At 43.1% G+C, this 21,714-nt stretch overlaps 1 protein-coding gene across 1 annotated transcript in view; it reads right to left on the minus strand.

Annotated features, from left to right (window-relative positions):
- Positions 1-21,714, minus strand: part of LOC136875466 (putative serine protease F56F10.1) — a 92,336-nt gene that overhangs the window by 35,455 nt on the left and 35,167 nt on the right. Inside the window, exon 3 of the mRNA XM_068228230.1 lies at positions 8,616-8,839. Coding sequence (XP_068084331.1) covers positions 8,616-8,839 — 224 coding nt within the window. The remainder of the gene's footprint in view (positions 1-8,615; positions 8,840-21,714) is intronic.

Genomic DNA, 21,714 nt, shown 5'->3' on the forward strand with positions numbered 1-21,714 from the left:
CAGGTCTGACGACAAGCTGCTGGTGCCAAAAGGGCAGTAATAGCAAAACTCCTCCTCAATTTAGAAAATGTAACGTTTACTTGTGTTTGAACAAAGATTTAATTGTTTTAAATTATTCCCCTCTGTAAAATAGAGCATTTGATCATGTACATATGTATATTCACATACATTGAAGTAATTTTTCTTTTTTTGTAAGGAGTGAAGTAAGTCCTGACACGCACAATTGTGCGGGTGCTTTTTTCAGACGTTAATTTTTATTTTGTAGAATAAACTAAAAATATATGTATTTAAGAGCATTTTAGTCAGTTTTTGACATACAAACAAAAATTCACACCGCCAGTTTTCCTTCAGGGTCTGAAAGGGTTATGTTGTCCAAAATAAATGCTAAATTCATCAGACTTCACTGGATTTCGGTATAACACTCAAATCTCGCTTGAGATCACTACTGAACACATAATTTATCATCTCAAATTTATCCTGACGTGAATATTATTGCAATACACTTAATTTTACACTCGTCACATATTAATTTAACGGGACAAGCATGTATAATTTCTAATTACAAACCATGATATTCAAATTAGACAGATCTTGTATCTGCGTCGTAGACCCTGGTTCATCCTGGTCATATTTTGGGCCAGCTCGTCTCAGAAATTAACCACGCATGGTTGAAAAGAACATTCTTCGCTTTTAATTATTATACTAAAAATTACAATAATTTTACACTTTACTTGATCTAACACAATGAAATAATGATTTATTCTAGATACACACAATCGGTACAACTGCTCCGTTCCTTGGCGAAAACTCAAATATTTTCTGTGAAAGCTTCACCTTCCCTGCACGGCATGTGGTCACAAGATATGAAACCTGAATCTTATCTCGGCCAGTCTACAACTCCCCTACCCATTACAAAATACACAGTAATTCACGAAAGCTATCTATGAATTAGCTGCTTCCATTTGGGAAGTCGAGAAATCCTGTACTATTTCAATTAGTACTTTTTTAATTTTACCATTGTACCACTTCGTAAAATATTCTATCTCGAGCCAACTAACTCAATAAATATCACAAGTTTATTGAAGGAATACTTGAGACCCTCTACTTGATGCTAAGCGACGTACGTTCGACCTTGCGAACAATGACAAAGTGAATGAGACTACTGTCCAGAGGTGGGGATATTTATAGCTTTCCTAGGGACGCTTTGCTGGTCGTGATGTGTTGCTGTATAATCATACAATTTCATAACCACTGAACCGAGTGCTTTGAGACTCACCCCAAAAATTTCACCCAAATTCCAAGTCATGATGGTATTGTTTGCTGATTTTGCCGTGCCTTTAACGGGCTTAATTAATTAATTAATTAATTTCGTGCAGGTGATTTCGCGCGCATTTTGATTGCGTGACCTTGGCACGTGTTTCTAATCTGCCAGCATGGATGCCAAATATTTTTCTTGGTTAATGATATTGCCTAAATCGTTCGAAATGAAGGTTTTTATCTAGAAGTTAATTTAATAATTATCCGAGATTAGCCGAAATGTTCCGAGCTCGCTAGAATGGGTGGCTCGCTTTCCACGTTGAGTTGTGATGCCACGGAACACGAGATAATCTTGAAATAGAGAATTATTGTTGCACTCGTAGTTCCATCTTGTAGTTGCAATTTTCTAGTTGCAATATTTAGCAAAGCAGAATTATGGGTTCAATATGTGATGTTGTTTTATGTTGAACCCGTAATTAAAGGGTGAAAAATAATTGCAGATATGTATTTCAGCTACAAATAACGTTTTTGAGTGTAGCCATGTTTTATTTCGTGAGTCTCAACCTCCGTGGGAGCAGAACTCACCGTGACGAGTGAGCCACCCTCTCGTGAAATGCCGGGATACTTCGGTTGATATCAAGTACTGACTAATTTAGCAATTTTTTAAAGACCTTCACAACGAGATATTTTGGCGACATGGTTAATCCAGGAATAATGGATCGAAATTATTAATAAACATTAAACGAAGACAGAATCCACAGGGTGAATTTAAATGCAATTAAGCCTGGAGGAAAGTTGGCGTCCCTACTCGCGGATTTGCGACACGTGCCGAGGTCATCTCTGAAGAAAGCCCGCGAAGTTACATGTCAGAAATAAATTTATTACCCCCATTGCGAGTATGGGAAAAATATGAAAATAACATCATAGTGAATTCTGTCTGAATTTGTGGAAGAAATTTCAAGAGGATTGGTCCAGCGGATGTGGAATTAGGAGATTGCACCACCGAGCTTTATAATCAGGGTAGCGTCCCCTCAGAGGGAATGAAAAGAATCCCCTCCACCTACATTTACACATTCTGTCTGAAGGTCTGGACGGTGGAACCCACGTCGCTCGTCTACAGGAAAGTGCGGGATTTGTGTGTTAAAAATAACTTATGTTGTCTATTCATGGGAATGGTTTAAGAAGAGTATTTAACTGAAGGTGATAGAAATTTTCCTGAGCTTCCGCCGATGAAAACGGTGCAGGCATAGATATTTACTTAAAATATGTAGCTGATTTTATTTTATTACATTGTGTGTTTGAAATTGTCAAGGGAGGTTTGGGGGCTAGTCAGAGACAGGTCTGATTTTGTTATATTTTGGAACACCTGTTATTATTAGGGTGAACGAGAACAGAGTCCTCGGAGACAGTCGCAGTCGACAGCAGAGAGGGAAGTTCGTCGCATGCGTCATTTGTGTTGTTAATCAACAGCGAGTGTAAAATCTGTGTATTATTAAGTAATCTATAAGAAGATGTATTCTGCAAACATGAGCGGCTGAATCTGAGGTCAGCTGGCTAAATTGTAGCCGGAATCTCCAAGATAACTATTAACAGGTCTGTCTATATTTTGTATTAATGTTGTAGATAGAATTTGTTTATCCCAATAAAATTTTCCAGTGCGTGTGTAGAATTAGTATTTAAATAATGATCAGGAGAAAATGCTATATATCTGGTCGTCGTGTGGAACTCTCCAGGGCAGTAAAAATCACGTTGAGAAACTGTATAATGCGAAGTTTAAATAATGTGGTAAAATTCTTTGAGATAGTGTTCAAACTGAGTAAAGTTAGGAAGATGTTAACGATAATGTAGTCATGGTGAATACAATAATATCGAATATACTACGAGTTCAGAAAATTTAATCGAAATGATAATAATAATAATAATAATAATATTTACCGCAGGATAAAATGTTCTATGTTAAAATATGTATTTAACGGAAATGTTGAGTAAGATTTGGGTTCGTGTCGAAATCCAGTGAAGTCTGATAAAGTTATATTTATTCGTGGGAAGTGAATTTTTTGACACCGTGTATATTGTGATATAGGAAATCACGGTATGTTATTTTGTTTTTGAGGTCCGAAAGTTGTAATGAAAGGAATGAAAAGATTCTTATAAAATTGTTCGTCATGGGAGTATCAAGGTTTGAAAGGTTTTGAAACAGAAAGACATGGATTGTGTCGGAATGATATGTTGAGAGAATAGTTGTGTAGATGCTGAAGGCATAGTGTACCGGTTACGACCTGTACATAAGTATTTTTTGAGCATAAGTAACGTTTATTTACCACGCGTAATGTTCCGAGCGCGTCTGGTTTGTTTTCCAGCAGCGAGGACCAGCTAGCGATGTGTGTGACGACTGTGAGCTGTGACGTAGCCACAGGGGTTAGCTAGGCCGCCCGCTCGTCTCAACACGTGTTGCCAGCCTTGACTGGTATTTTCTGGATTCCACGTCACTTGTTTTAGTGAGTTCGATGGAGAAAATTTTGGAAATTTCTATAATAATTGTGCTAGCGAGTCGAGCGATATGTCATCTTGTTTGGGATCACCTAAACGTCCCAATGATCGAGTTTCAAGCAAATCCATTGAGGGATTCGGGAGATATTCAATCAAACCGTATTATGACGTAGACATCCCGGATTGAATAAAAAGGGAACCTACTGTAGCCTATTCACACAGTCTCAGCTGAGTAGTCAGGGAGGACACTCTTGCTGCTACTATCATCGTGGAACTCTGTCATTATACAAGTGTGGGAAGACGATTCTTCCAAGTTTTATAAAGTGGACTCATACGACTTCGAGTGTGGTAGAAATTTTTCTAAGTCTTCGTAACTGAACTTGGAATATTTACAAGTGTTCATTGAAGGGACTTGTATTATTTACGTGTCATCGAAGTTGGAATTTTTCTAAGTGTTAACTAAATCGACTTGTATTATTTCCATGGGTTCGAGACCCGAATTCTTCTAAGTGTTCACTGAACATTATTTACGTGTCTTCGAAGTTGGAATTTTTCTAAGTGTTAACTGAAAGGACTTGTGTTATTTACGCGTCTTCGAAGCTGGAATTTTCTAAGTGTTCACTGAATGGACTTGCATTATTTTCATGTGTCTTCGAAGCTGGAATTTTCTAAGTGTTCACTGAATGGACTTGCATTATTTTCATGTGTCTTCGAAGCTGGAATTTTCTAAGTGTTCACTGAATGGACTTGTGTTATTTACATATCTTCGAAGTTGGAATTTTTCTAAGTGTTCACTGAACGGAGTTATATTATTTACACGTAAACGAGATTGGAACTTTTCTAAGTGTTCGTAAAATGGACTTGTGTTTTTTACGTGGAATATTTGCAACTGTTAAGGAACTCATTCTTCTAATAGACAGTGATTGATTAACATTGCCAGTGTTGGTTTAAAAGACTTATAAATTTCGTCAGTGAATTTATTTATGTGAATGGACTTGTGTTTTCGTCAGTGGTCACTCAAAGACTTTATGAATTTCACCAGTGAATGACTTTAAATATATTCAGACTTCAAGTGAATGGACTTGTGTTTTTTTCGTTCGAGTTTAGGCAAAGACTTGCACCTTCGCCAGTAATGAACTTTGAGTTTAACTATAATTTCGCAAGAAGGGACTTGTATTTTTCGTTGCCAAACGTTATTCAGAGACGAAGATTTTCCTAGTGATGAACTCAAAAATTATTTATACCACTCATATCATTTTAGGAGTGTTGGAAGTCTTGATGTACAATTATCAAGATCTCTGCTTATAAGTTGATCATCCAAGGTGTTCATGGACTCAGTGCTACTAGTGACCTTGGGAACATCAATCCTCTCAGTCTCATTAGACTGAGGTAGTACGTGACTATCTACAACATCGCCTGGATCATCGGGGTTCAACCCGGGGCTCAGAGTTCGAGTCATCTCTACTTACCGTCAATCCAGACAGCCCAGCTGCCTCTGTCTGGAGTATCTGGAGTCCCTGGAATCCCTGGAGTCTTCTGGAACGTGCTTCAACCAGCTTGGCTTGGTGAGCTGGAGAAACCAAGCCATAATATTGGAATACGAGGAAGACAGTCCATTTCTACTCAGAGGTGATGTGCAACTCATGACTTATTTGAATAAACTGTTATACAATCAGAGTCAAAGTTTTTCTGTAGATAGGACCCTACCTCCTGTACCGAGCCCTAGCTACAATTAACCCAGTTTTTCACCCTGAGAACTCTATTTCATGCCCCTATCAAATTTAATCTGAGAGTCGGGCTCTTTTACTGGTGCAATAGGAAGCCTGTATTTCATGAGTAATTCCGCCGTGATGATTCGTTTCATTGTGTGCTATAGTTTCGACAAGGTTTCAAGCTAAATAATAGTAATTATGTTTGAAGTTACGATTTCGCCTGACATTTTAGAGGATGGGTAGACATCCCAGTTTCCAATCGACGATAGATTTAGGACGTTACGCGTATCATAGGAGTATACTGATGAGTAGACATCACCATTTACGCTCGATGATAGGTTTTTTCTAGGGGCTTTACGTCGCACCGACACAGATAGGTCTTATGGCGACGATAGGATAGGAAAGGCCTAGGAGTTGGAAGGAAGCGACCGTGGCCTTAATTAAGGTACAGCCCCAGCATTTGCCTCGGGGTGAAAATGGGAAACCACGGAAAACCATTTTCAGGGCTGCCGATAGTGGGATTCGAACCTACTATCTCCCGGATGCAAGCTCACAGCCGCGCGCCTCTACGCCCACGGCCAACTCGCCCGGTTGATGATAGGTTTAGGAGGCTGCGTGTGTGTATATAGATATTATTGTTAGGTTGTGTAGACACTGCAGGCTCGACGACAGGATTACGGCGTCGTCTGTATGTAGTCAAGTCTTAGGTTAGGTGTTTTTACGAAGTGACTTGAACGATGGTAGTGTCTGCAGTAGTGTGTGTAATGCGAAGTGTGTTAGCAAAGTAATGTTGAGGCCATGTTTCGTCACAATCCTTACTAGCCGGAAGGTGTTTACATAAGATTATGGAACCACTAGTGGCATAAACGTGAGGGTTGTCCACCATTGGGTACTGAGCTAACGGTGATTGATTATTACTGCTTTTTGCCACGCGCGTTTGAGTTCATTGAACTTTAGTATTGTAATTTATTTCCGAACTTAATTATTTTGTTGTTTAGACGTCTGATTGCTCTGATAGTGCCGTGCGTACACTTAGCTTATTTATGTGAGACTTGAGTTACGAATGCGGTTTCGATTCGTCAGCTGGGAATATGTTTTATTTTCAATTTTCGTTCTTTCGTTTTAAAATAGGTGAGACTTTGGTCTATCAATAACTTGTAGTTAGTTTATCGGGACAAACATAAGTAGACGGATTTGTAATGGTAGTCATCATTGGTAAAAATGGAAAGAATTCCTTAGATATATTTTGGTATTTAGGATTTTATTTTATCATGTGGACTTGTAAGTTTATTAAACTTAACATAACCGTTTATAACCTGAAAGATGGTTTTCTAAGAATTTTTTTCAAGTGATTTTACCACTTTTTATTTAACTTCAGTGTTTAGCGTTTCTTCTAAAAGCGTGATGGATAAGTGTTTCCTGCATTTCGCAGTTCGTTCTTTCAGAACGATGTAACGTAAGATCCTCTCGGATCGAGTTGTTGTTCGTTCCTTCTGAACAGTTGTTTGGGTGATGCATGTTTCAGCTTCGGGATTATTCTATAACTTAAGGGTGTCACGAGATGGCAATACATGGTGGAATTTTATTTTTAATTATGACTGCTGCTGTTAACTCGTAGTGAACACCATGCTTTGCAGTAGTATTTCGCAACCTATCCAAAGCAACTGATAGCCAATTTGGTTCGATTAAGGGTCCATTCGGCGGGTGTTCCCATATCCGACAGGGTATTTGACTGGTGGATAACCTTAATTAAATTTAAATCTGGAATTCTACTTGCTGAAGGTCAGATTTTCCACGGATCAGGTGGATTAATTCTCAGTTATCGTTTGGATCAAAAGGTGCCCGATTTTCTGGTCTTATTTTCGTTTTTCTAGTTTTTGCTGTCTACTAATTTGTGACATTTTCTACTTTCCTCCGAAGAAGGTACTTCGATAAATGTGAAAGATAAAACTCACGCAATGCAATGTGACTGCGTTTAAATGTTAAATAATTAATTTTTTGAATTATTTTATAAAATTATTTTTTGCATTTTGATAATTTAGTAGAAGTTAGTAAGCACACATTTGCTCCTCATTTCAAGTAGTTAGGTTCTCTTCTGAACCCCATCGTTTGGTCAAGATCGTGATCGAAATATACCCGCTACGACCCTAAGATTTAAGAGTTCGATATTGCTCTATTGCAGCAGCTGTGGGCGACCAACGATGGAATGGTAAGTTCAAGGGTTCAATGTATCTCATCCTTAAGGTTTGCACAGCAGGGTATTATTCATAAGCTAGAAGTAGCAAGAATGATTGCTGGTACAGAGAGATGAGAATAATGACAGCAGGGTACTCGGAATCAGGAGGTAGGGATTAACTGTATGGATGAAACTGTGCGCACAAACTGACACCGGTTGTGGGATCATGTGAGGCGCATGGAGGCGGATAGGTTAACTAGGAGAACAATTAACTCTGTTATGGAGGCTGAGAAGAATATAGGGAGACCAAGACGACGAAGTTTAGTTTCAGTTTCTAACGATTTAATAAAGATTAGATCTATAGAACTAAACAAGGCCAAAGTACTAGTTACAAATAGAGGATTGTGGCGGTGATTATTAAATTCACAGAGGATTGGGGACTGAACGCTGAAAGGCATAACAGTCTATAATGAAGATGTGTGTATGGTTAAAGTTCAAGATGTCCGATTCCTTGGATGAATAATCAGCGCTGAAGCTTTCGGTTCAGAGGGTCACGGATTTGATTCCCGATCTGATTAATTCTTCTGGTTCAGAGTCTGGGTGTTTGTCTTTCTCCCAACACTGTTCTCGTCAGATTCACACAACACTCGCCCCTACCAACCACTACAGAAATACGCCGGGATGATTACAATCCCCCATATAGGGTTGGCGTCAGGAAGGACATCCGACCGTGAAAAAGGGCCAAATCCACACGTGCGACAGAGTTATCAACCGTAACCCCAATGATGTTGAGAGATGATAGAAGGAGAAGAATGCTCAAGAGTGATTGTTTGCCAATTTGCATTTTTTCTTGAATCAATAATCACTATCATTATCCTCCCATTAGGCAGCCCGCACTACCGTTCAGGTGTGGAATGAACTCATATCCTCTTGCAGATCTGTGGGGGATCAGATGCTCTATTTCTGACATGAATACTTACCATAGAAATCCATCTTAGCAAGCACTGGAGCACTGCCTGCGATAGCACCATTTACTAAGTGAGGATACTTCAATCTCATCCATGTCGCAAGATTGCCAGCATAGGAACATCCATTCACTATCCATGGACTATTTGGATAGAATTTTTTGTGATATTCTATGAAATAAGCAATATCTGCCAAAGCCTGTTCTGAGGACAAATACGTTGGTCTTCCACCCGAATAGCTGAAACGTAACATTTAATTATTTATAACACCAACAGAGTGTTTCTACAATAAATAGATGTCTTAAACAATTTAAAATGTACAAGTTCATCATGAGAAAGAAATTGAAATACTACATGACAAAACAGAGTGTGTGACAGATTAAAATCACCTTTTAAAAGTATTCTCTGAACAATAGTAGAATTATTTTCATATACAGACACATTAGATTACTAACTAATTATGAACGAACATAGAAATTATATTCTGTCAAAAGAGTGTCTCCTTAAGCCATGATGTTCAATTTACCCCTTATTATCACCAAATTTCCCTTTTAAAATTGGAACACTGTACAAACCTCCACGAATATTAAAAGAGATTATCCCATACTACTTACATTCACAACTGAATTTCCTATCTCCTTTTCCACCAGTATATCATTCGCTCTGGCTATCACTCTCAGCAGGTCAGCAGCATATAGCCGTTCCTGTGTTGCGAATAGAGCTAGAATATGGAACTCTCTCCTCCATAACATTACAATGATAAAAAGCTTAAATTCCTTTAATTAGTCTTGCCGTGAGCATCTCCTCGATGTACGTCGCCAGGTTGAATGAATCTGGTGGAATGAATGCGTGTGTGAATGTACGTTTACTGTGCTTATGTTAATTTGTGTTATAACCATAGTTTTTAAGATAAGTTTAAGAATATTTGTTGTGCTTGTGTGTTTTTATTACCTTACTAGCAAATGTACCCGCGCTTCGCTACGGTATTCTACATTGTATTCGAATATCGAAGTAAATACTGTACATGCAGTAAAAAGATTGTTTTAAAATTGCACGTCTCTTAGCGCTATCCGAGAAACAGCATAAGGAGGTCCCCATACGCTGTTTCCAATGTAAAGTGTTTATTACGGATTTGTGATATAACGGCAGGCTCACTTGCCTACTGCCATTCACAATCTAGTTGGGAAGTTTACATTATAATTGCAGGCCTCATTGCCTACTGCGTGGTCACAATCGATTTGGGGAATTTTCGTTACAATGCCACTTTCCTACTTCCAGACAGATTACAGTTGAGGAGTTTCTATTATAATGGCAGGCAACTTCCGTACTATCAGTCGAAATTGAGTTCTGCAGTTATCATTATAATGTCAGACCCCTTTTCCTACTGCCAGCCAGCTTACTGCCAGTCACACCAAGTTGGTGAGCTTACATCAAAATAGCAGGCCACTATGCCTAATGCCAGTCACATTTTAGGTGAGGACATTTGTTTATGATTGCGGGCATCCTTGCCTACTGCCAAACACAATCGGGTAGGGGAGTTTTAAACAAAACTGCATGCTCCCTTGCCTTCTGCAAGTCAAATCGAGAAGTGAACTATTCATTACACTGGTAGGCCTTCCTAACTACTGCCAGTTACACAGGAGCTGGAGAAGGATCCCATTCCTACTGCCAGTCAAAGTCGGTGTGGGGAATACTGATTACAATAGCAGACACACCCTTTCTCGATCGCTACAAATCGACATCGATGAATATATATATAGATCGACATACGAAAGTACATGCGTGTTTACAATATTGCAGACCTTCATTTACAGAATAACTGCTGCTAAACGTACGTCATATTGACAAAGGATTGTACCATAAGACATCGGATTTAGTAGCCTAAATGTCTGGTCCTGTGATATCTCATCTATTCTTGGGTCAGATTGAGTTAGAAACGTTGAACAGGGTAAAGTGTTTGTAAGATTATCTCACATTGCATTACTTTTCGGATAATTATGTGACAGCTACATACATAGCATTTGGCTCACATGTGGCTACCGGGTGGGCCAATTTTCGTGAAGAGTTCGATGATTCTGTATTTCCTATAAGTGATTGAAAATATGAATTATGCATGTGAAAAGTCCAAATTTACTTAACATCGATTAATAGAGAAAAAACAAACGAAAAAAGGATACAGATACGACAAAAAGTCATAAGACCAAGGTTGTAGATCATTCCAAATTGAACGGAGAATCTGCAATCTGTTACGTGATAGGACTTCCAGAATGTCCGCACCGTCATTACAATTGTCTCCATATTTTTATATTCTTCGGCGATATAAAGTGAAAAATTTAAAGATCTTGGAAGTTTTCCGCCCGTAACAGGCTAAGACGTAGAATTTTGTCAAATTTCCATTTTCTTTTTCGTCTGGCAGATTATGCCGCAATCAGGATTTTGGGCGAGGAGGGTAAAAATGAGGACTTTCAGGAAACTAAAGCAAAAAAATATGCTGATGGTCATTATTACCCCTTAAACGGGTAGCTGTGCCAAAACTTCGCCAAAATAGTCAATGTAGAGGCACACAGTCGTTATGATTTTATTTATATAGATAGATAAAGGATCTGCTCCACGTACAACACCTTTTGGGCTATGTCCGCTTGACTTAAGCTGCAAAACTGATCATTCATGATATCTTCCTTATTAATCCTCCTGACGAAAAAATGCACATGAAAATAAGTTTTAGAGGTGGAATTCCATCACGTTTGGTCGATTTCCAGTCAGGTTGGTCTTGTACTGTATATTTTGTGGAAAAGTAAAATCAACATTTCGGCTCCCTATAAACCACCAGTCTATTCCGGGAACATGAAATATTATTGACCTTTACAACCTACCTTTGGACAGGTGGATGCTAAATATAAAGTTTGGTTCGAATATCTTCAGCAGTTTTCAAGTTGTAAGAAATACGTTTTACACGCACCCGCTCTTGAGTTAAGTCCGATGGGACTTGTACCGAAAAACAGTCCGTTAATGATATCTCCCTTATTAATCCTCGTGTCGAAATGATGCACATGAGAGAAAAGGTTTAGAAATCAATTTCCATTAAGGCAGGTAGATTTCCATTGAGTTTGGTTGTGTATATTTTGTGGGAGTACAAAATCACGGTTTCGGTTTCGTATAAACCCCCAGTCAGTTCAGGGATTTAGAAACAATATTTGCCCTAAAACCTTCCCAAGGACAGGTGGACTCTAAATATGAAGTTTGGTGTAAATGTATCCAGTAGATTCTAGCACTCGCGTACATACGGTGTAATTAATGAAAAAAATAATACAGTTAAGAAAGTTGAAATTAACAGAAAATGGATTATAACTGAGGACAGCTGGATAACGACAAATATGTAAATGCCAAGTGAATGTATTGGAAGATCAAATGCCCCTCAATAAATTATGCTGGTGTGAGTTATGGATATAATAAAGCGGTAACAGAGGAGAAATTTAGGGGCAGGGATTCTTAGGTAAACAGATAAGAAGATGGCTAATGGTGTTATTAATTAATCTATTCGAGGGCGGTTATAACCTCCAACGATATTCCGCCAATATCCCGAAGATAGGCCGATTGACGCCTCTCTTGCCTTCTACCCAAGGAACAACCACGAATTTAAAAGCATGATGAGGAAAATGGCAATACGTTTCTTCCCTACTGGCAAGCAGCCAGAGACGTTGCCATGGTAACCTGTAGGTTCGTTGTTGGTCTGTCGGTCACTCAATGCAGAGCATGATACCCGCAGAAAATAGTAAATTTCTCCGTCATGTGAAGAGTAAGGTAAATTATGAACATAAGGAAAGTTGTCAAAAAATGCTTTCACAGCCGCAGATCTTAAAATCACAGCAATAGAACCAGCTTTTGGGTGGTTAGGCCGTGTGCATTATGCAGAGTTTCGTCCAGACGTGCCATTTGGACTCATCAGCTGGAATGGCACGCCCCTCCAGGACTCTGCTTAGCAGGCAGACCAAACTGCTCGCTCGCTCGGACGCTTTCATTCCCCACCCTGAGGGGGTGGGGCGGGCCACCTAGAGGGTGTCGCCCTCTCCCTGGCCAGGGGATTGGACGGGGTTGTGTGGGATTGGAGGAAAAGGGAGATGGGGAAAAAAAGGATTAATGCGTTGGAGGAGATGTTGAAGTGCAAGAATGACTGGAGGTGGGCGTAGGATTACTCTTTATTATATATGATGGGCATAGGGGGGGAGACGGGACATTCTGTGAGCGTTTTTCCTCTTTTTTTTTTTTCAATACAAACATGATGCAAAAATGGATACAACAGACTTCGTGGGTAACATAAATTGACAGAGAAAAGAAAAAACACATAAGGTGATGAATATCATAAATACATGTTACAAAGTTTGGGAAAAATAAAAATAACAAGCATACTTAGTGACATAGCCTTCCTCAGCAGTGCCTAATGCAAAATATCGGACATGTACACCCCGGTTAATATATGTAAATTATACAGGAGGAGGCAGAAGCGAAGTATGTATATATGGTCTATCTTGGAGATATATAAAGTAAGGAATAAGTGATTAATTATCAGCACATTAAGTATGAATTGTATAAAGAGATTAAAGAAAATAGGTACTAAGTGGCTACTGAAAAAGGAGAGGACTTGGTAGCAATGTAAATGAAAAAATTGCCCCTAGACAGTCTCCACACGCTGTCCGAGTGGAGGGGTCTGGTGGAGAGATTTGAAGATATGGAGTGGGGTGGGGATAAAGAGAGGGGTTTTGAGAGGGGAGTGCAGGAGAAGGGAGAGTATAGGATTGTTGCGGTCAAGGGAACGTTGGAAATAGCGGGCAGCAAGAATGGAGACGAAGGTATCTAGTTTGGGAATTGGGAAGATGTTGTACAAGTCAGAGGTGTGAAAGAGTGGATGAAGGCGGAGGGCGATGCGAACTAGGCGGCGTTCCATGGATAGGAAAGGTTTAAGGAGGGTAGGGTGAGAGTCTGCAACAGCCAGCCAGGCGGTGAAACCATAGACGATGGCAGAACGAATGAAGGCGGTGTAGGTGAGTAGGAGAAGTTGGGAGTTAAGGCCCCAGGTAGTCCCGGCAAGCCGACGAACCAACCGGGCTCGACGGGAAGATTTGGTTTGAAGGGTCCGGAAATGCGGGCGGAAAGTGAGGAATTCGTCTATGGTTACACCAAGGTACTTGAGGGAGGGTTGAACGGTAAGTGGGGTGTCGCGGATGGTGAGTCGGAGGAGGCCAGGGTCACGGGTCACTGAAAAGCGACGGCGGCTACGACGGATTAAGATTGATTGGTTTTGGAGGGGTTTATACGGAGATGCCACTTGTCACACCAGGAGAGAAAGGAGTCAAGGTAAGGCTGTACGAAGTTATTCATGCTAGAGACGGAGGGAAGGGGTGCTAGAAGTGCAGTATCGTCCGCGAACTGAAGTAACTGAATGGGGGCGGGTGGTTGAGGAATATCTGCTACGAACAAGATGAAGAGTATTGGGGATAGCGGGGAGCCTTGAGGAACACCATAGGACATAGAAAATGAAGGGGAGAGTTCACGATTAATGGATATCCTAGCAGATCGGTGGGAGAGATAAGAGGCGATGAGGTGAATGTAGGTAGTAGGTAGGGCAAAAAAGTGAAGTTTAAAGATGAGGGCTGCGTGCCAAACAGAGTCGAAGGCCTGGTTGAAATCGAAAGTTATGAGAAGGGAAGGTTTTCCATGGTTGAGGTGATTGGAGGCTATTTGGATGAGCTTAAGGAGTTGGTCGTGTGAGGATAAGCCGGGACGGAAACCTCCTTGGGAAAGCGGGAGAAGGTGATGGGACGACAGGTGGGAGTGGAGGCGGCGGACCAGGATTTTATCTAGAAGTTTAGCTAGGACAGAAATGAGACATATTGGTCGGTATGAGTCTAAGTCAGACAGGGGTTTTCCGGATTTGGGGAACAGAAGCATGATGGATTTCTTCCAGGCGGTTGGGTAGAAACCGGTGTGGAGGATAAAAGTGAAAAGGATGGCTAGAAGAGTGAAGAGGATGGGAGGGGCTTCACGTATATGGCGGTAACGGATATTATCGGGGCCGGGTGCGGTGTTGCGAGTTTTGGAGAGAGCGATATGAATATCGGTGGGGGTGATGGGAGAATTGAGAGGATGAGGGGAGGGTGTGTGTGTAGCAGAGGGAATGAGTTTAGGAGAAGATTGAATATCATGATAGAGCGGTGTGTCAGCAAAGCAGAAGTGGTGGGAGATTTGGTTGTTGAAGCGCCAGGCGAAATGTTCAGAGAAGATCTCCAACTTTTCCGTGGTGTTAGCTGGAGACTTTCCTTGGTGAATGATAGGATAGGTAGGGGTGCTGTGTTGGCCGAGGAGGCTGGAAAGACGACGCCAGTATTGGGAGGGATGAGCATGTAAGGAGTTAAGTGTTGTACAGGTTTGAGACCATGAACGACGTTTATAAGAGATAAGGTAGTTACGTACTGTGCGGATTAGTTGGCGGTGCAGACGGAGAAAATAGGTGTCACGGGTGCGGGTGAAATCCTGGAGATAAGATTGAGAAAGTTTCTGGAGACGGAGAAATTTAGGCGGAAGGCGCGGTTTGGAGGGTGAATGTAAAGTGGTGGGGATGTGTGCTTGGGAAGCAGAGGAGATAGAAGAGTGCAGGAGATCCTGAAGTGAATCAACTGACGTCTGGTCGGTCAGAGGTGGAGAAGAGTGTGGGAGAATGTTGGAAAGGGCGGAGCGATATGAATTCCAATTGGCTTGAGCAAAATTGGGTACTGGTTGGGGAGGTGATGTATTTGAGGAGTGGTGGTGAGTGGGGATTTGTAATAGAACAGGGATATGATCACTGCCAATGCTGGGAAGAAGTGTAATAGTGATGAGATGTGTAAGAGATATATGTGTGATGATTGCATCAGGTGTGGTCTGGGAGGAGGGGCGTGTTGGGCCAGGAAGGGGGAGAAGGGAGGAATCGATGGCACTGAGGAGGGAGTGGAGGCTGTGCATTTCTCGAACGGATCTGTCGGTGAGATTCAGGTCGGCAAGAAGAATGTAGTGCGGAAAGGTTCTGCTGAGGTGAGTGATGTAATCTAGTGGGAGGGGTTGGGTGGAACGCGTGTAAATTGTAGCGAGATGTAGGATGCGGGAGCGAAAGTAAATTGTGGCGGCGATGGATTCTGGAAAGTGAAGGGGATGAGGTGGAACATGAAGGCGAGTGGGAAGGGAACCTTTTATAGCTATTGCTGATCCCCCTCGTCCGCGGTCTTCGGGGTGATCTGCTCGATGAAGGATGTATCCAGGAAGATGAGCTGGGGTTCGTGGACGGAGCATGGTTTCGTTCAGTAAGATGGTGTGAACGGGGTACTGTTGGATGAGAGTCAGGAGGTGGAGACGCTTGGTGGAAAATGATTGGATATTGATGAAGAGAATGGAGATGGGAGGGGAGGAATTCACACGTTTGGATCGACAAGCCATCAAACAAGAGTCTCCAAGCGGGTGAATTGAAAATGGGAGTTTAGGCCTGAGTGGGAGGTGACAAAATGTAGGTTGAAAGTCTGATTGGCCGCTGCTTGCAGGTGAGAGAGGACTAATGGTCGGTGATATGGGAATAGGTTGAGGAGAGTGAGAGTGGTGAAGCGAATGATATCTTCGATGGTAGGAGGAGAGAACTGGGAACGGTTGAGATCTGTAGGTGGGTCAACGGTCCGGACGGGGGCGATAAGTTCGGGTCGGTTGTCAGGGGGAGGAGGACGGGCCTTACAGAGACGGGAGTAGGTGGGATGTGAGTCACCACACGTGTTGCAGTGAGGGGGTTGTGTGGTGTTGGGGCATTTTGGAGTAGGATGTTGCTGGGAACAGTGTCCGCAAATAGGTGTTGGTGCTTTGCAGTCGGCCGTTTTGTGGACGTTGTACTGTAGACACCGTTCGCAGCGTAGGGGTTGCGGAGGAGGGGCTTTGGAAGGCTCCACTCGGTGGTGCTGGCGATATATTGAGACACCTGTGGAAAGTAGTCTATCAAGATCTTCGGTGGTGGGGACCAGCACCCGCACCATGAAGGTCGGCCCGGATACGTTCTTAATTCGAAAGACTTTTCTTGCGGGAACGCCCTCGGCGTTAAGCTCCGCAAGGATCTCGGAGTCTGGAATATCCGGGTCGACCCCCCTGATCACACAGCTGAAGAGACTGTGGCGGGGTGGAGGGGGAGGGGTCTTTTGTTTGGGTTGTGAAAGAATTTTAAATGGTGAGCTGGAGCCCAGTTGATGAGCACCTACTAAATTGGAAAGATGACTGGCGGCTTCTGCACTGGTGACTTTGATGAGGTATCCATGGTTGGTAGGCCTGATGTCGGCGATGTCTTCACGGCGAAGATTGAAGCGGAGAAGTGTTCGGAAGATCTTCTGCGATGAACGGAAATCAGGGGATGGGTTCTGAAGGAGGAAAGTATGGGTAAATTGGGGTGGTTTTTGCAGGAGACGGGGGTTGGTTATAGGACGATGACTGCCAGAGAGAGGAGGAAATTCGGTGGTGGATGATGTATTTATTGGTGGAATATTGGCTGTTTCCATGGAGTCAGTGTGCTGTGAAGGTGGAGGAGGCGGTGGCGGTGTCTCGATGGCGACGACTTTAGGTGGTACTGATTCCTTTGGTGTGGCGAGACGTCGTTTAACTCCCTGGGATGGCTCTCGTTGCGGCGCTGGTGGTACTAAGAGGTGACGTCCATGTGCAGAAGAGGGAATGGGATGCTCCTCGGAAGACATGAGGCCCGTGGCATGGGCTTGTGCTAGTGTCACAGATGAAGGTGACAGTACGGCAGTGGTGGTGGTGGCTGTCGATGTGGTAGCGGCGATGGTGCTGGTGGCGATGAGATCCATTATGATAATATGGCTGTCTTAAAGACAGAATATTCTCTAGGGGGTAAAAACCCCCTGATGTGTAGAGGGGACCCCAGAGATTACCGAGTCCACAACGATGTAGCAGAGAATAATGCAATGATGAATGCAGATTGCCTGGGGAAACCCTTACAGTAATAGAATTCCTCGACGTCGATGGCACGTCCCGAGGTGAAACCTCACGAATTACTATGTCCACCTGGCGAGACCACGTTTTCAAGGAGCCATAAACTCCCGTGACTGCTTGCGGTGTAGCGCAATCCGTTGGACGGTCAGCTTCGATCGTCAATTCAATCTGGACCAAACTGTGTGGCCCCGCCGAGTTAGCAAATCAAGTTTGCTAACCTGCTAAAGGAGAAATCATTTCTCCGTTCAAAAAATGCTCCCCCATTGGAGATACAATGTCAAAAAATGCTTTCACAGCCGCAGATCTTAAAATCACAGCAATAGAACCAGCTTTTGGGTGGTTAGGCCGTGTGCATTATGCAGAGTTTCGTCCAGACGTGCCATTTGGACTCATCAGCTGGAATGGCACGCCCCTCCAGGACTCTGCTTAGCAGGCAGACCAAACTCGGCGGGGCCACACAGTTTGGTCTGCCTGCTAAGCAGAGTCCTGGAGGGGCGTGCCATTCCAGCTGATGAGTCCAAATGGCACGTCTGGACGAAACTCTGCATAATGCACACGGCCTAACCACCCAAAAGCTGGTTCTATTGCTGTGATTTTAAGATCTGCGGCTGTGAAAGCATTTTTTGACATTGTATCTCCAATGGGGGAGCATTTTTTGAACGGAGAAATGATTTCTCCTTTAGCAGGTTAGCAAACTTGATTTGCTAACTCGGCGGGGCCACACAGTTTGGTCCCAGAAGGGATTCTCTACTTCTCGCTAGGAGCGACATCTCCGAGTGGAACATCAAAGCTACTCCTTACTCCTAAATTTTTTTTTCGGCCGGGTGGCTCACCATCTTTACCTCCGCTACCTCGCCGACTCTAAAGAGCATATTGGCTGACACCTAGTTGGTAGTCGGCCTCCCCGCCATGCTTACCTGCCTACTCCGTAACGTCAACCTCGCTCTCTCAGATGACGATATCGTCCAACACATCCGCCAGGCAGGCGTTCCAGTTCATTGGGCCACAAGACTACGAAACAGTTCCGGACTGTCACCAGATGTCCTTCTATATTTCCACACAGAGGAAGACGTCTGCCGCCTCATGAACAACGGCGTCCATATTCATCACATCTTCCATCGTGCGGAAGTTACTCCTGCGTCACTCATAGATCAGCTCATAGCCACTAATTTTACTCCGCCTGCAACGGTCGCGCCACCACAGGAGACTTCCTACCAGCTGCCTTCGCACCAAGTGGAATCTACGCCGTCAAGCCAGCCAACATCACACGCCGTTACTACGTCGCCGATAACTACCACTACCACCACCATCTCCACTACAACATCAACCTTCCACCCCTCCCCTATTCCCACCACTGTGGTTACAACCAGTCATCCTGCGTCCATAATGATTTCTTCCCTCCCTCTTCCTTCAACACCTGAAGAACGTCATGCCTCATACATGCCTCCCGCAACGTCTGCAGCACCGTCGTCTTCGTCGTCTTTCAACGCCGCCGAAGAAGCACCACCCTCATCGCAGTCATCACCGTCCCGCCACAATATGTATAGCTGTGTGATCCGTGGAGTGGATCCTGCTCACTCAGAACAAGCCATCCTCCAACAACTTCGAGCAGAAGGCGTACCCGTCCGTCGAGTCTTCAGGATCAAGAACACCTCCGGTCTGACGTACATGGTCCGTATCCACCTCCCTACTGCCGTCGACGTTCACCATCTCATCGCCAATGGAGTCTACATCTTTGGCCATCGCTACAAAGTCGAGCCATCTCTTTCACCACCCCAACCTGTTCTACATAACTCCAACAATGCCCGTCGTCACACCCGGCCACCCCCTCCATATCGACCCCCACCACCCGTTTACCCTCCCCTCCCATCAATCAGTTTCTTCCCCCCATCAGCTCCAACACTCGACATCTTGAGATTCCTAACTTCCTCCCTCTTTAACATCACGGCGACCCTGCACCTCCTCAGTTTCCATTTACAGCCTGGTACCCTCCTCTAAACATGTCACTCCTCCCGCACACCCTCATACCTCCCTTTGTAATCTCACCGCTACCCTCAATCTTCTAACCTTTCATCTCCACCCAAGCACACCGCTCTAACCTCCACACCTCGCACATAGCCCATCTGTCCTTGTAAATCTGTCACTAAAGCCATCGATAACCGACACGTCCTTTCTTCTCATCTCCATTACTTACTCATACCGCATTTTCCCCATCTCCCCCTTTTTCTCACTTCCTCTCAACCCCGTCATCTCTCCTGGCCAGAGAGAGGGCGACACCCTCTAGGTGGCCCGCCCCACCCCTTCAGGGTGGGGAATGAAAGCATTGAAACAACAACAACAACAGTTTGGTCTGCCTGCTAAGCAGAGTCCTGGAGGGGCGTGCCATTCCAGCTGATGAGTCCAAATGGCACGTCTGGACGAAACTCTGCATAATGCACACGGCCTAACCACCCAAAAGCTGGTTCTATAAGGAAAGTTGTTTATAATGAAGAGACCTTTCACATACGGTCCACGAAGTTTACAGAAAATCAACAGTATAAGTGAAAATGGAGGAAAACCGTTCTAGTTTTCCTATAAACCTCCCGTCTATTCAAAGATTTTAAAGTGATATGCATATCGAAGCCTTCCCCGGGATGAGTATACTCTAAATATGAAGTTTGCTTGAGATATATTCAGCCGTTTCGACGTGATGGTGGAACAGACAAACAGACAAACAGACACGAAAAGTAAAAACCACCGATTCGGTCTTGAGTTGACCTAAAACGAATAAATATCTGAAAAATTGTCAAAACAAAAGAAATTACAGACAGCGGACCCCCTAAAACTTTATTTATATAGATTGCATTGCGGTTAAGGTGGCGTAGCTATAGGATTGCATTCGGAATATAATGGTTTCGAACCTCACTCTCGGCAGCCCTGAAGATGGTTTTCCATGTTTCCCTTTTTCACACCAGTCAAATGCTGGAGATGTAACTCAGTTAATGCCGCGGCCACTTCCGTCCCACTCCAAGCGCTTTTCTATCCACATAAGACCTATCTGTGTCGGTGCGACGTAAAGCAAATGTGTAAATTGTTTTGTTATTATGTGTCACGTTACTTCTAGTTTGTAAGATAAGATTATGAATATTTTACTCAGACGTACAGTCCTAAAAATGTGTGGTTAAATGTAAGAGAGGACCATAAGTCCTAACTTCGCCACTACGAGCAAGGCAAATGTATTAATAATAATGTAGAACTTGCTCCTATATTATTTCTCCTAAATTCCTTAACTCCTGTGAGTAGAAAAAGAAACGGTCATGGATTAGGAACTGGGGATGTAATAATATAATGTCATTGGATTTACGTTCCATAAACTAATTTTTTCACGGTTTTCGGTGACCCCGAGCTGCCGGAATTTTCTCCCACAGGAGTTCTTTAATATGCCAGTAAATGTTTCGACAAGAGGCTAACGTATTTAAGCGCCACCAAATACCATCGAATTGAGGAGGGATGAAACCCTCCTACTTGAGCTCAGAACGCCAAGCATTATCACCTGTGCTACTCAGCCCAGGGATACAAACTGGGCAATGCGGGGATCAGAGGAAACAATCAGTTAAGGCGGACAAACAAAAAGAATGTGTCGAACGTTAGTTGTAGAACAATAAATGTTAGACGAGAGAAAAACTGGCGCACATTAGCAGATGATGATTGGTCAGGACTGTGGACATCTCTTCCATGTTACACTTGTAATTACGCTCACCTTCAGTTTCATTTAATGTTCCTCAATTGCGCCGAAAATTGAAGGGCTAAAGGGTCCGGAAAGGTTTCTAATTGTGAGCTAGCTCTATTCAACTAGAAATACAAATTTCGAAAATCATTTCCGTCCTAAATGCTGTCCCGGAAAAACCGCCTAAAATCGCTTGTTTCTTTACTCGTTTTCTTCTTCTTCTTTTTTGCTATTTGCTTTACGTCGCACCGACACAGATAGCTCCTACGGCGACGATGGGACAGGAAAGGCCCTGGAATGGGAAGGAAGCGGCCGTGGCCTTAATTAAGGTACAGCCCCAGCATTCGCCTGGTGCGAAAATGGGAAACCACGGAAAACCATGGAAAACCATCTTCAGGGCTG

This window comes from Anabrus simplex, chromosome 6 (assembly GCF_040414725.1).
Source record: "Anabrus simplex isolate iqAnaSimp1 chromosome 6, ASM4041472v1, whole genome shotgun sequence".
Taxonomy (NCBI): Eukaryota; Metazoa; Arthropoda; class Insecta; order Orthoptera; family Tettigoniidae; genus Anabrus; species Anabrus simplex.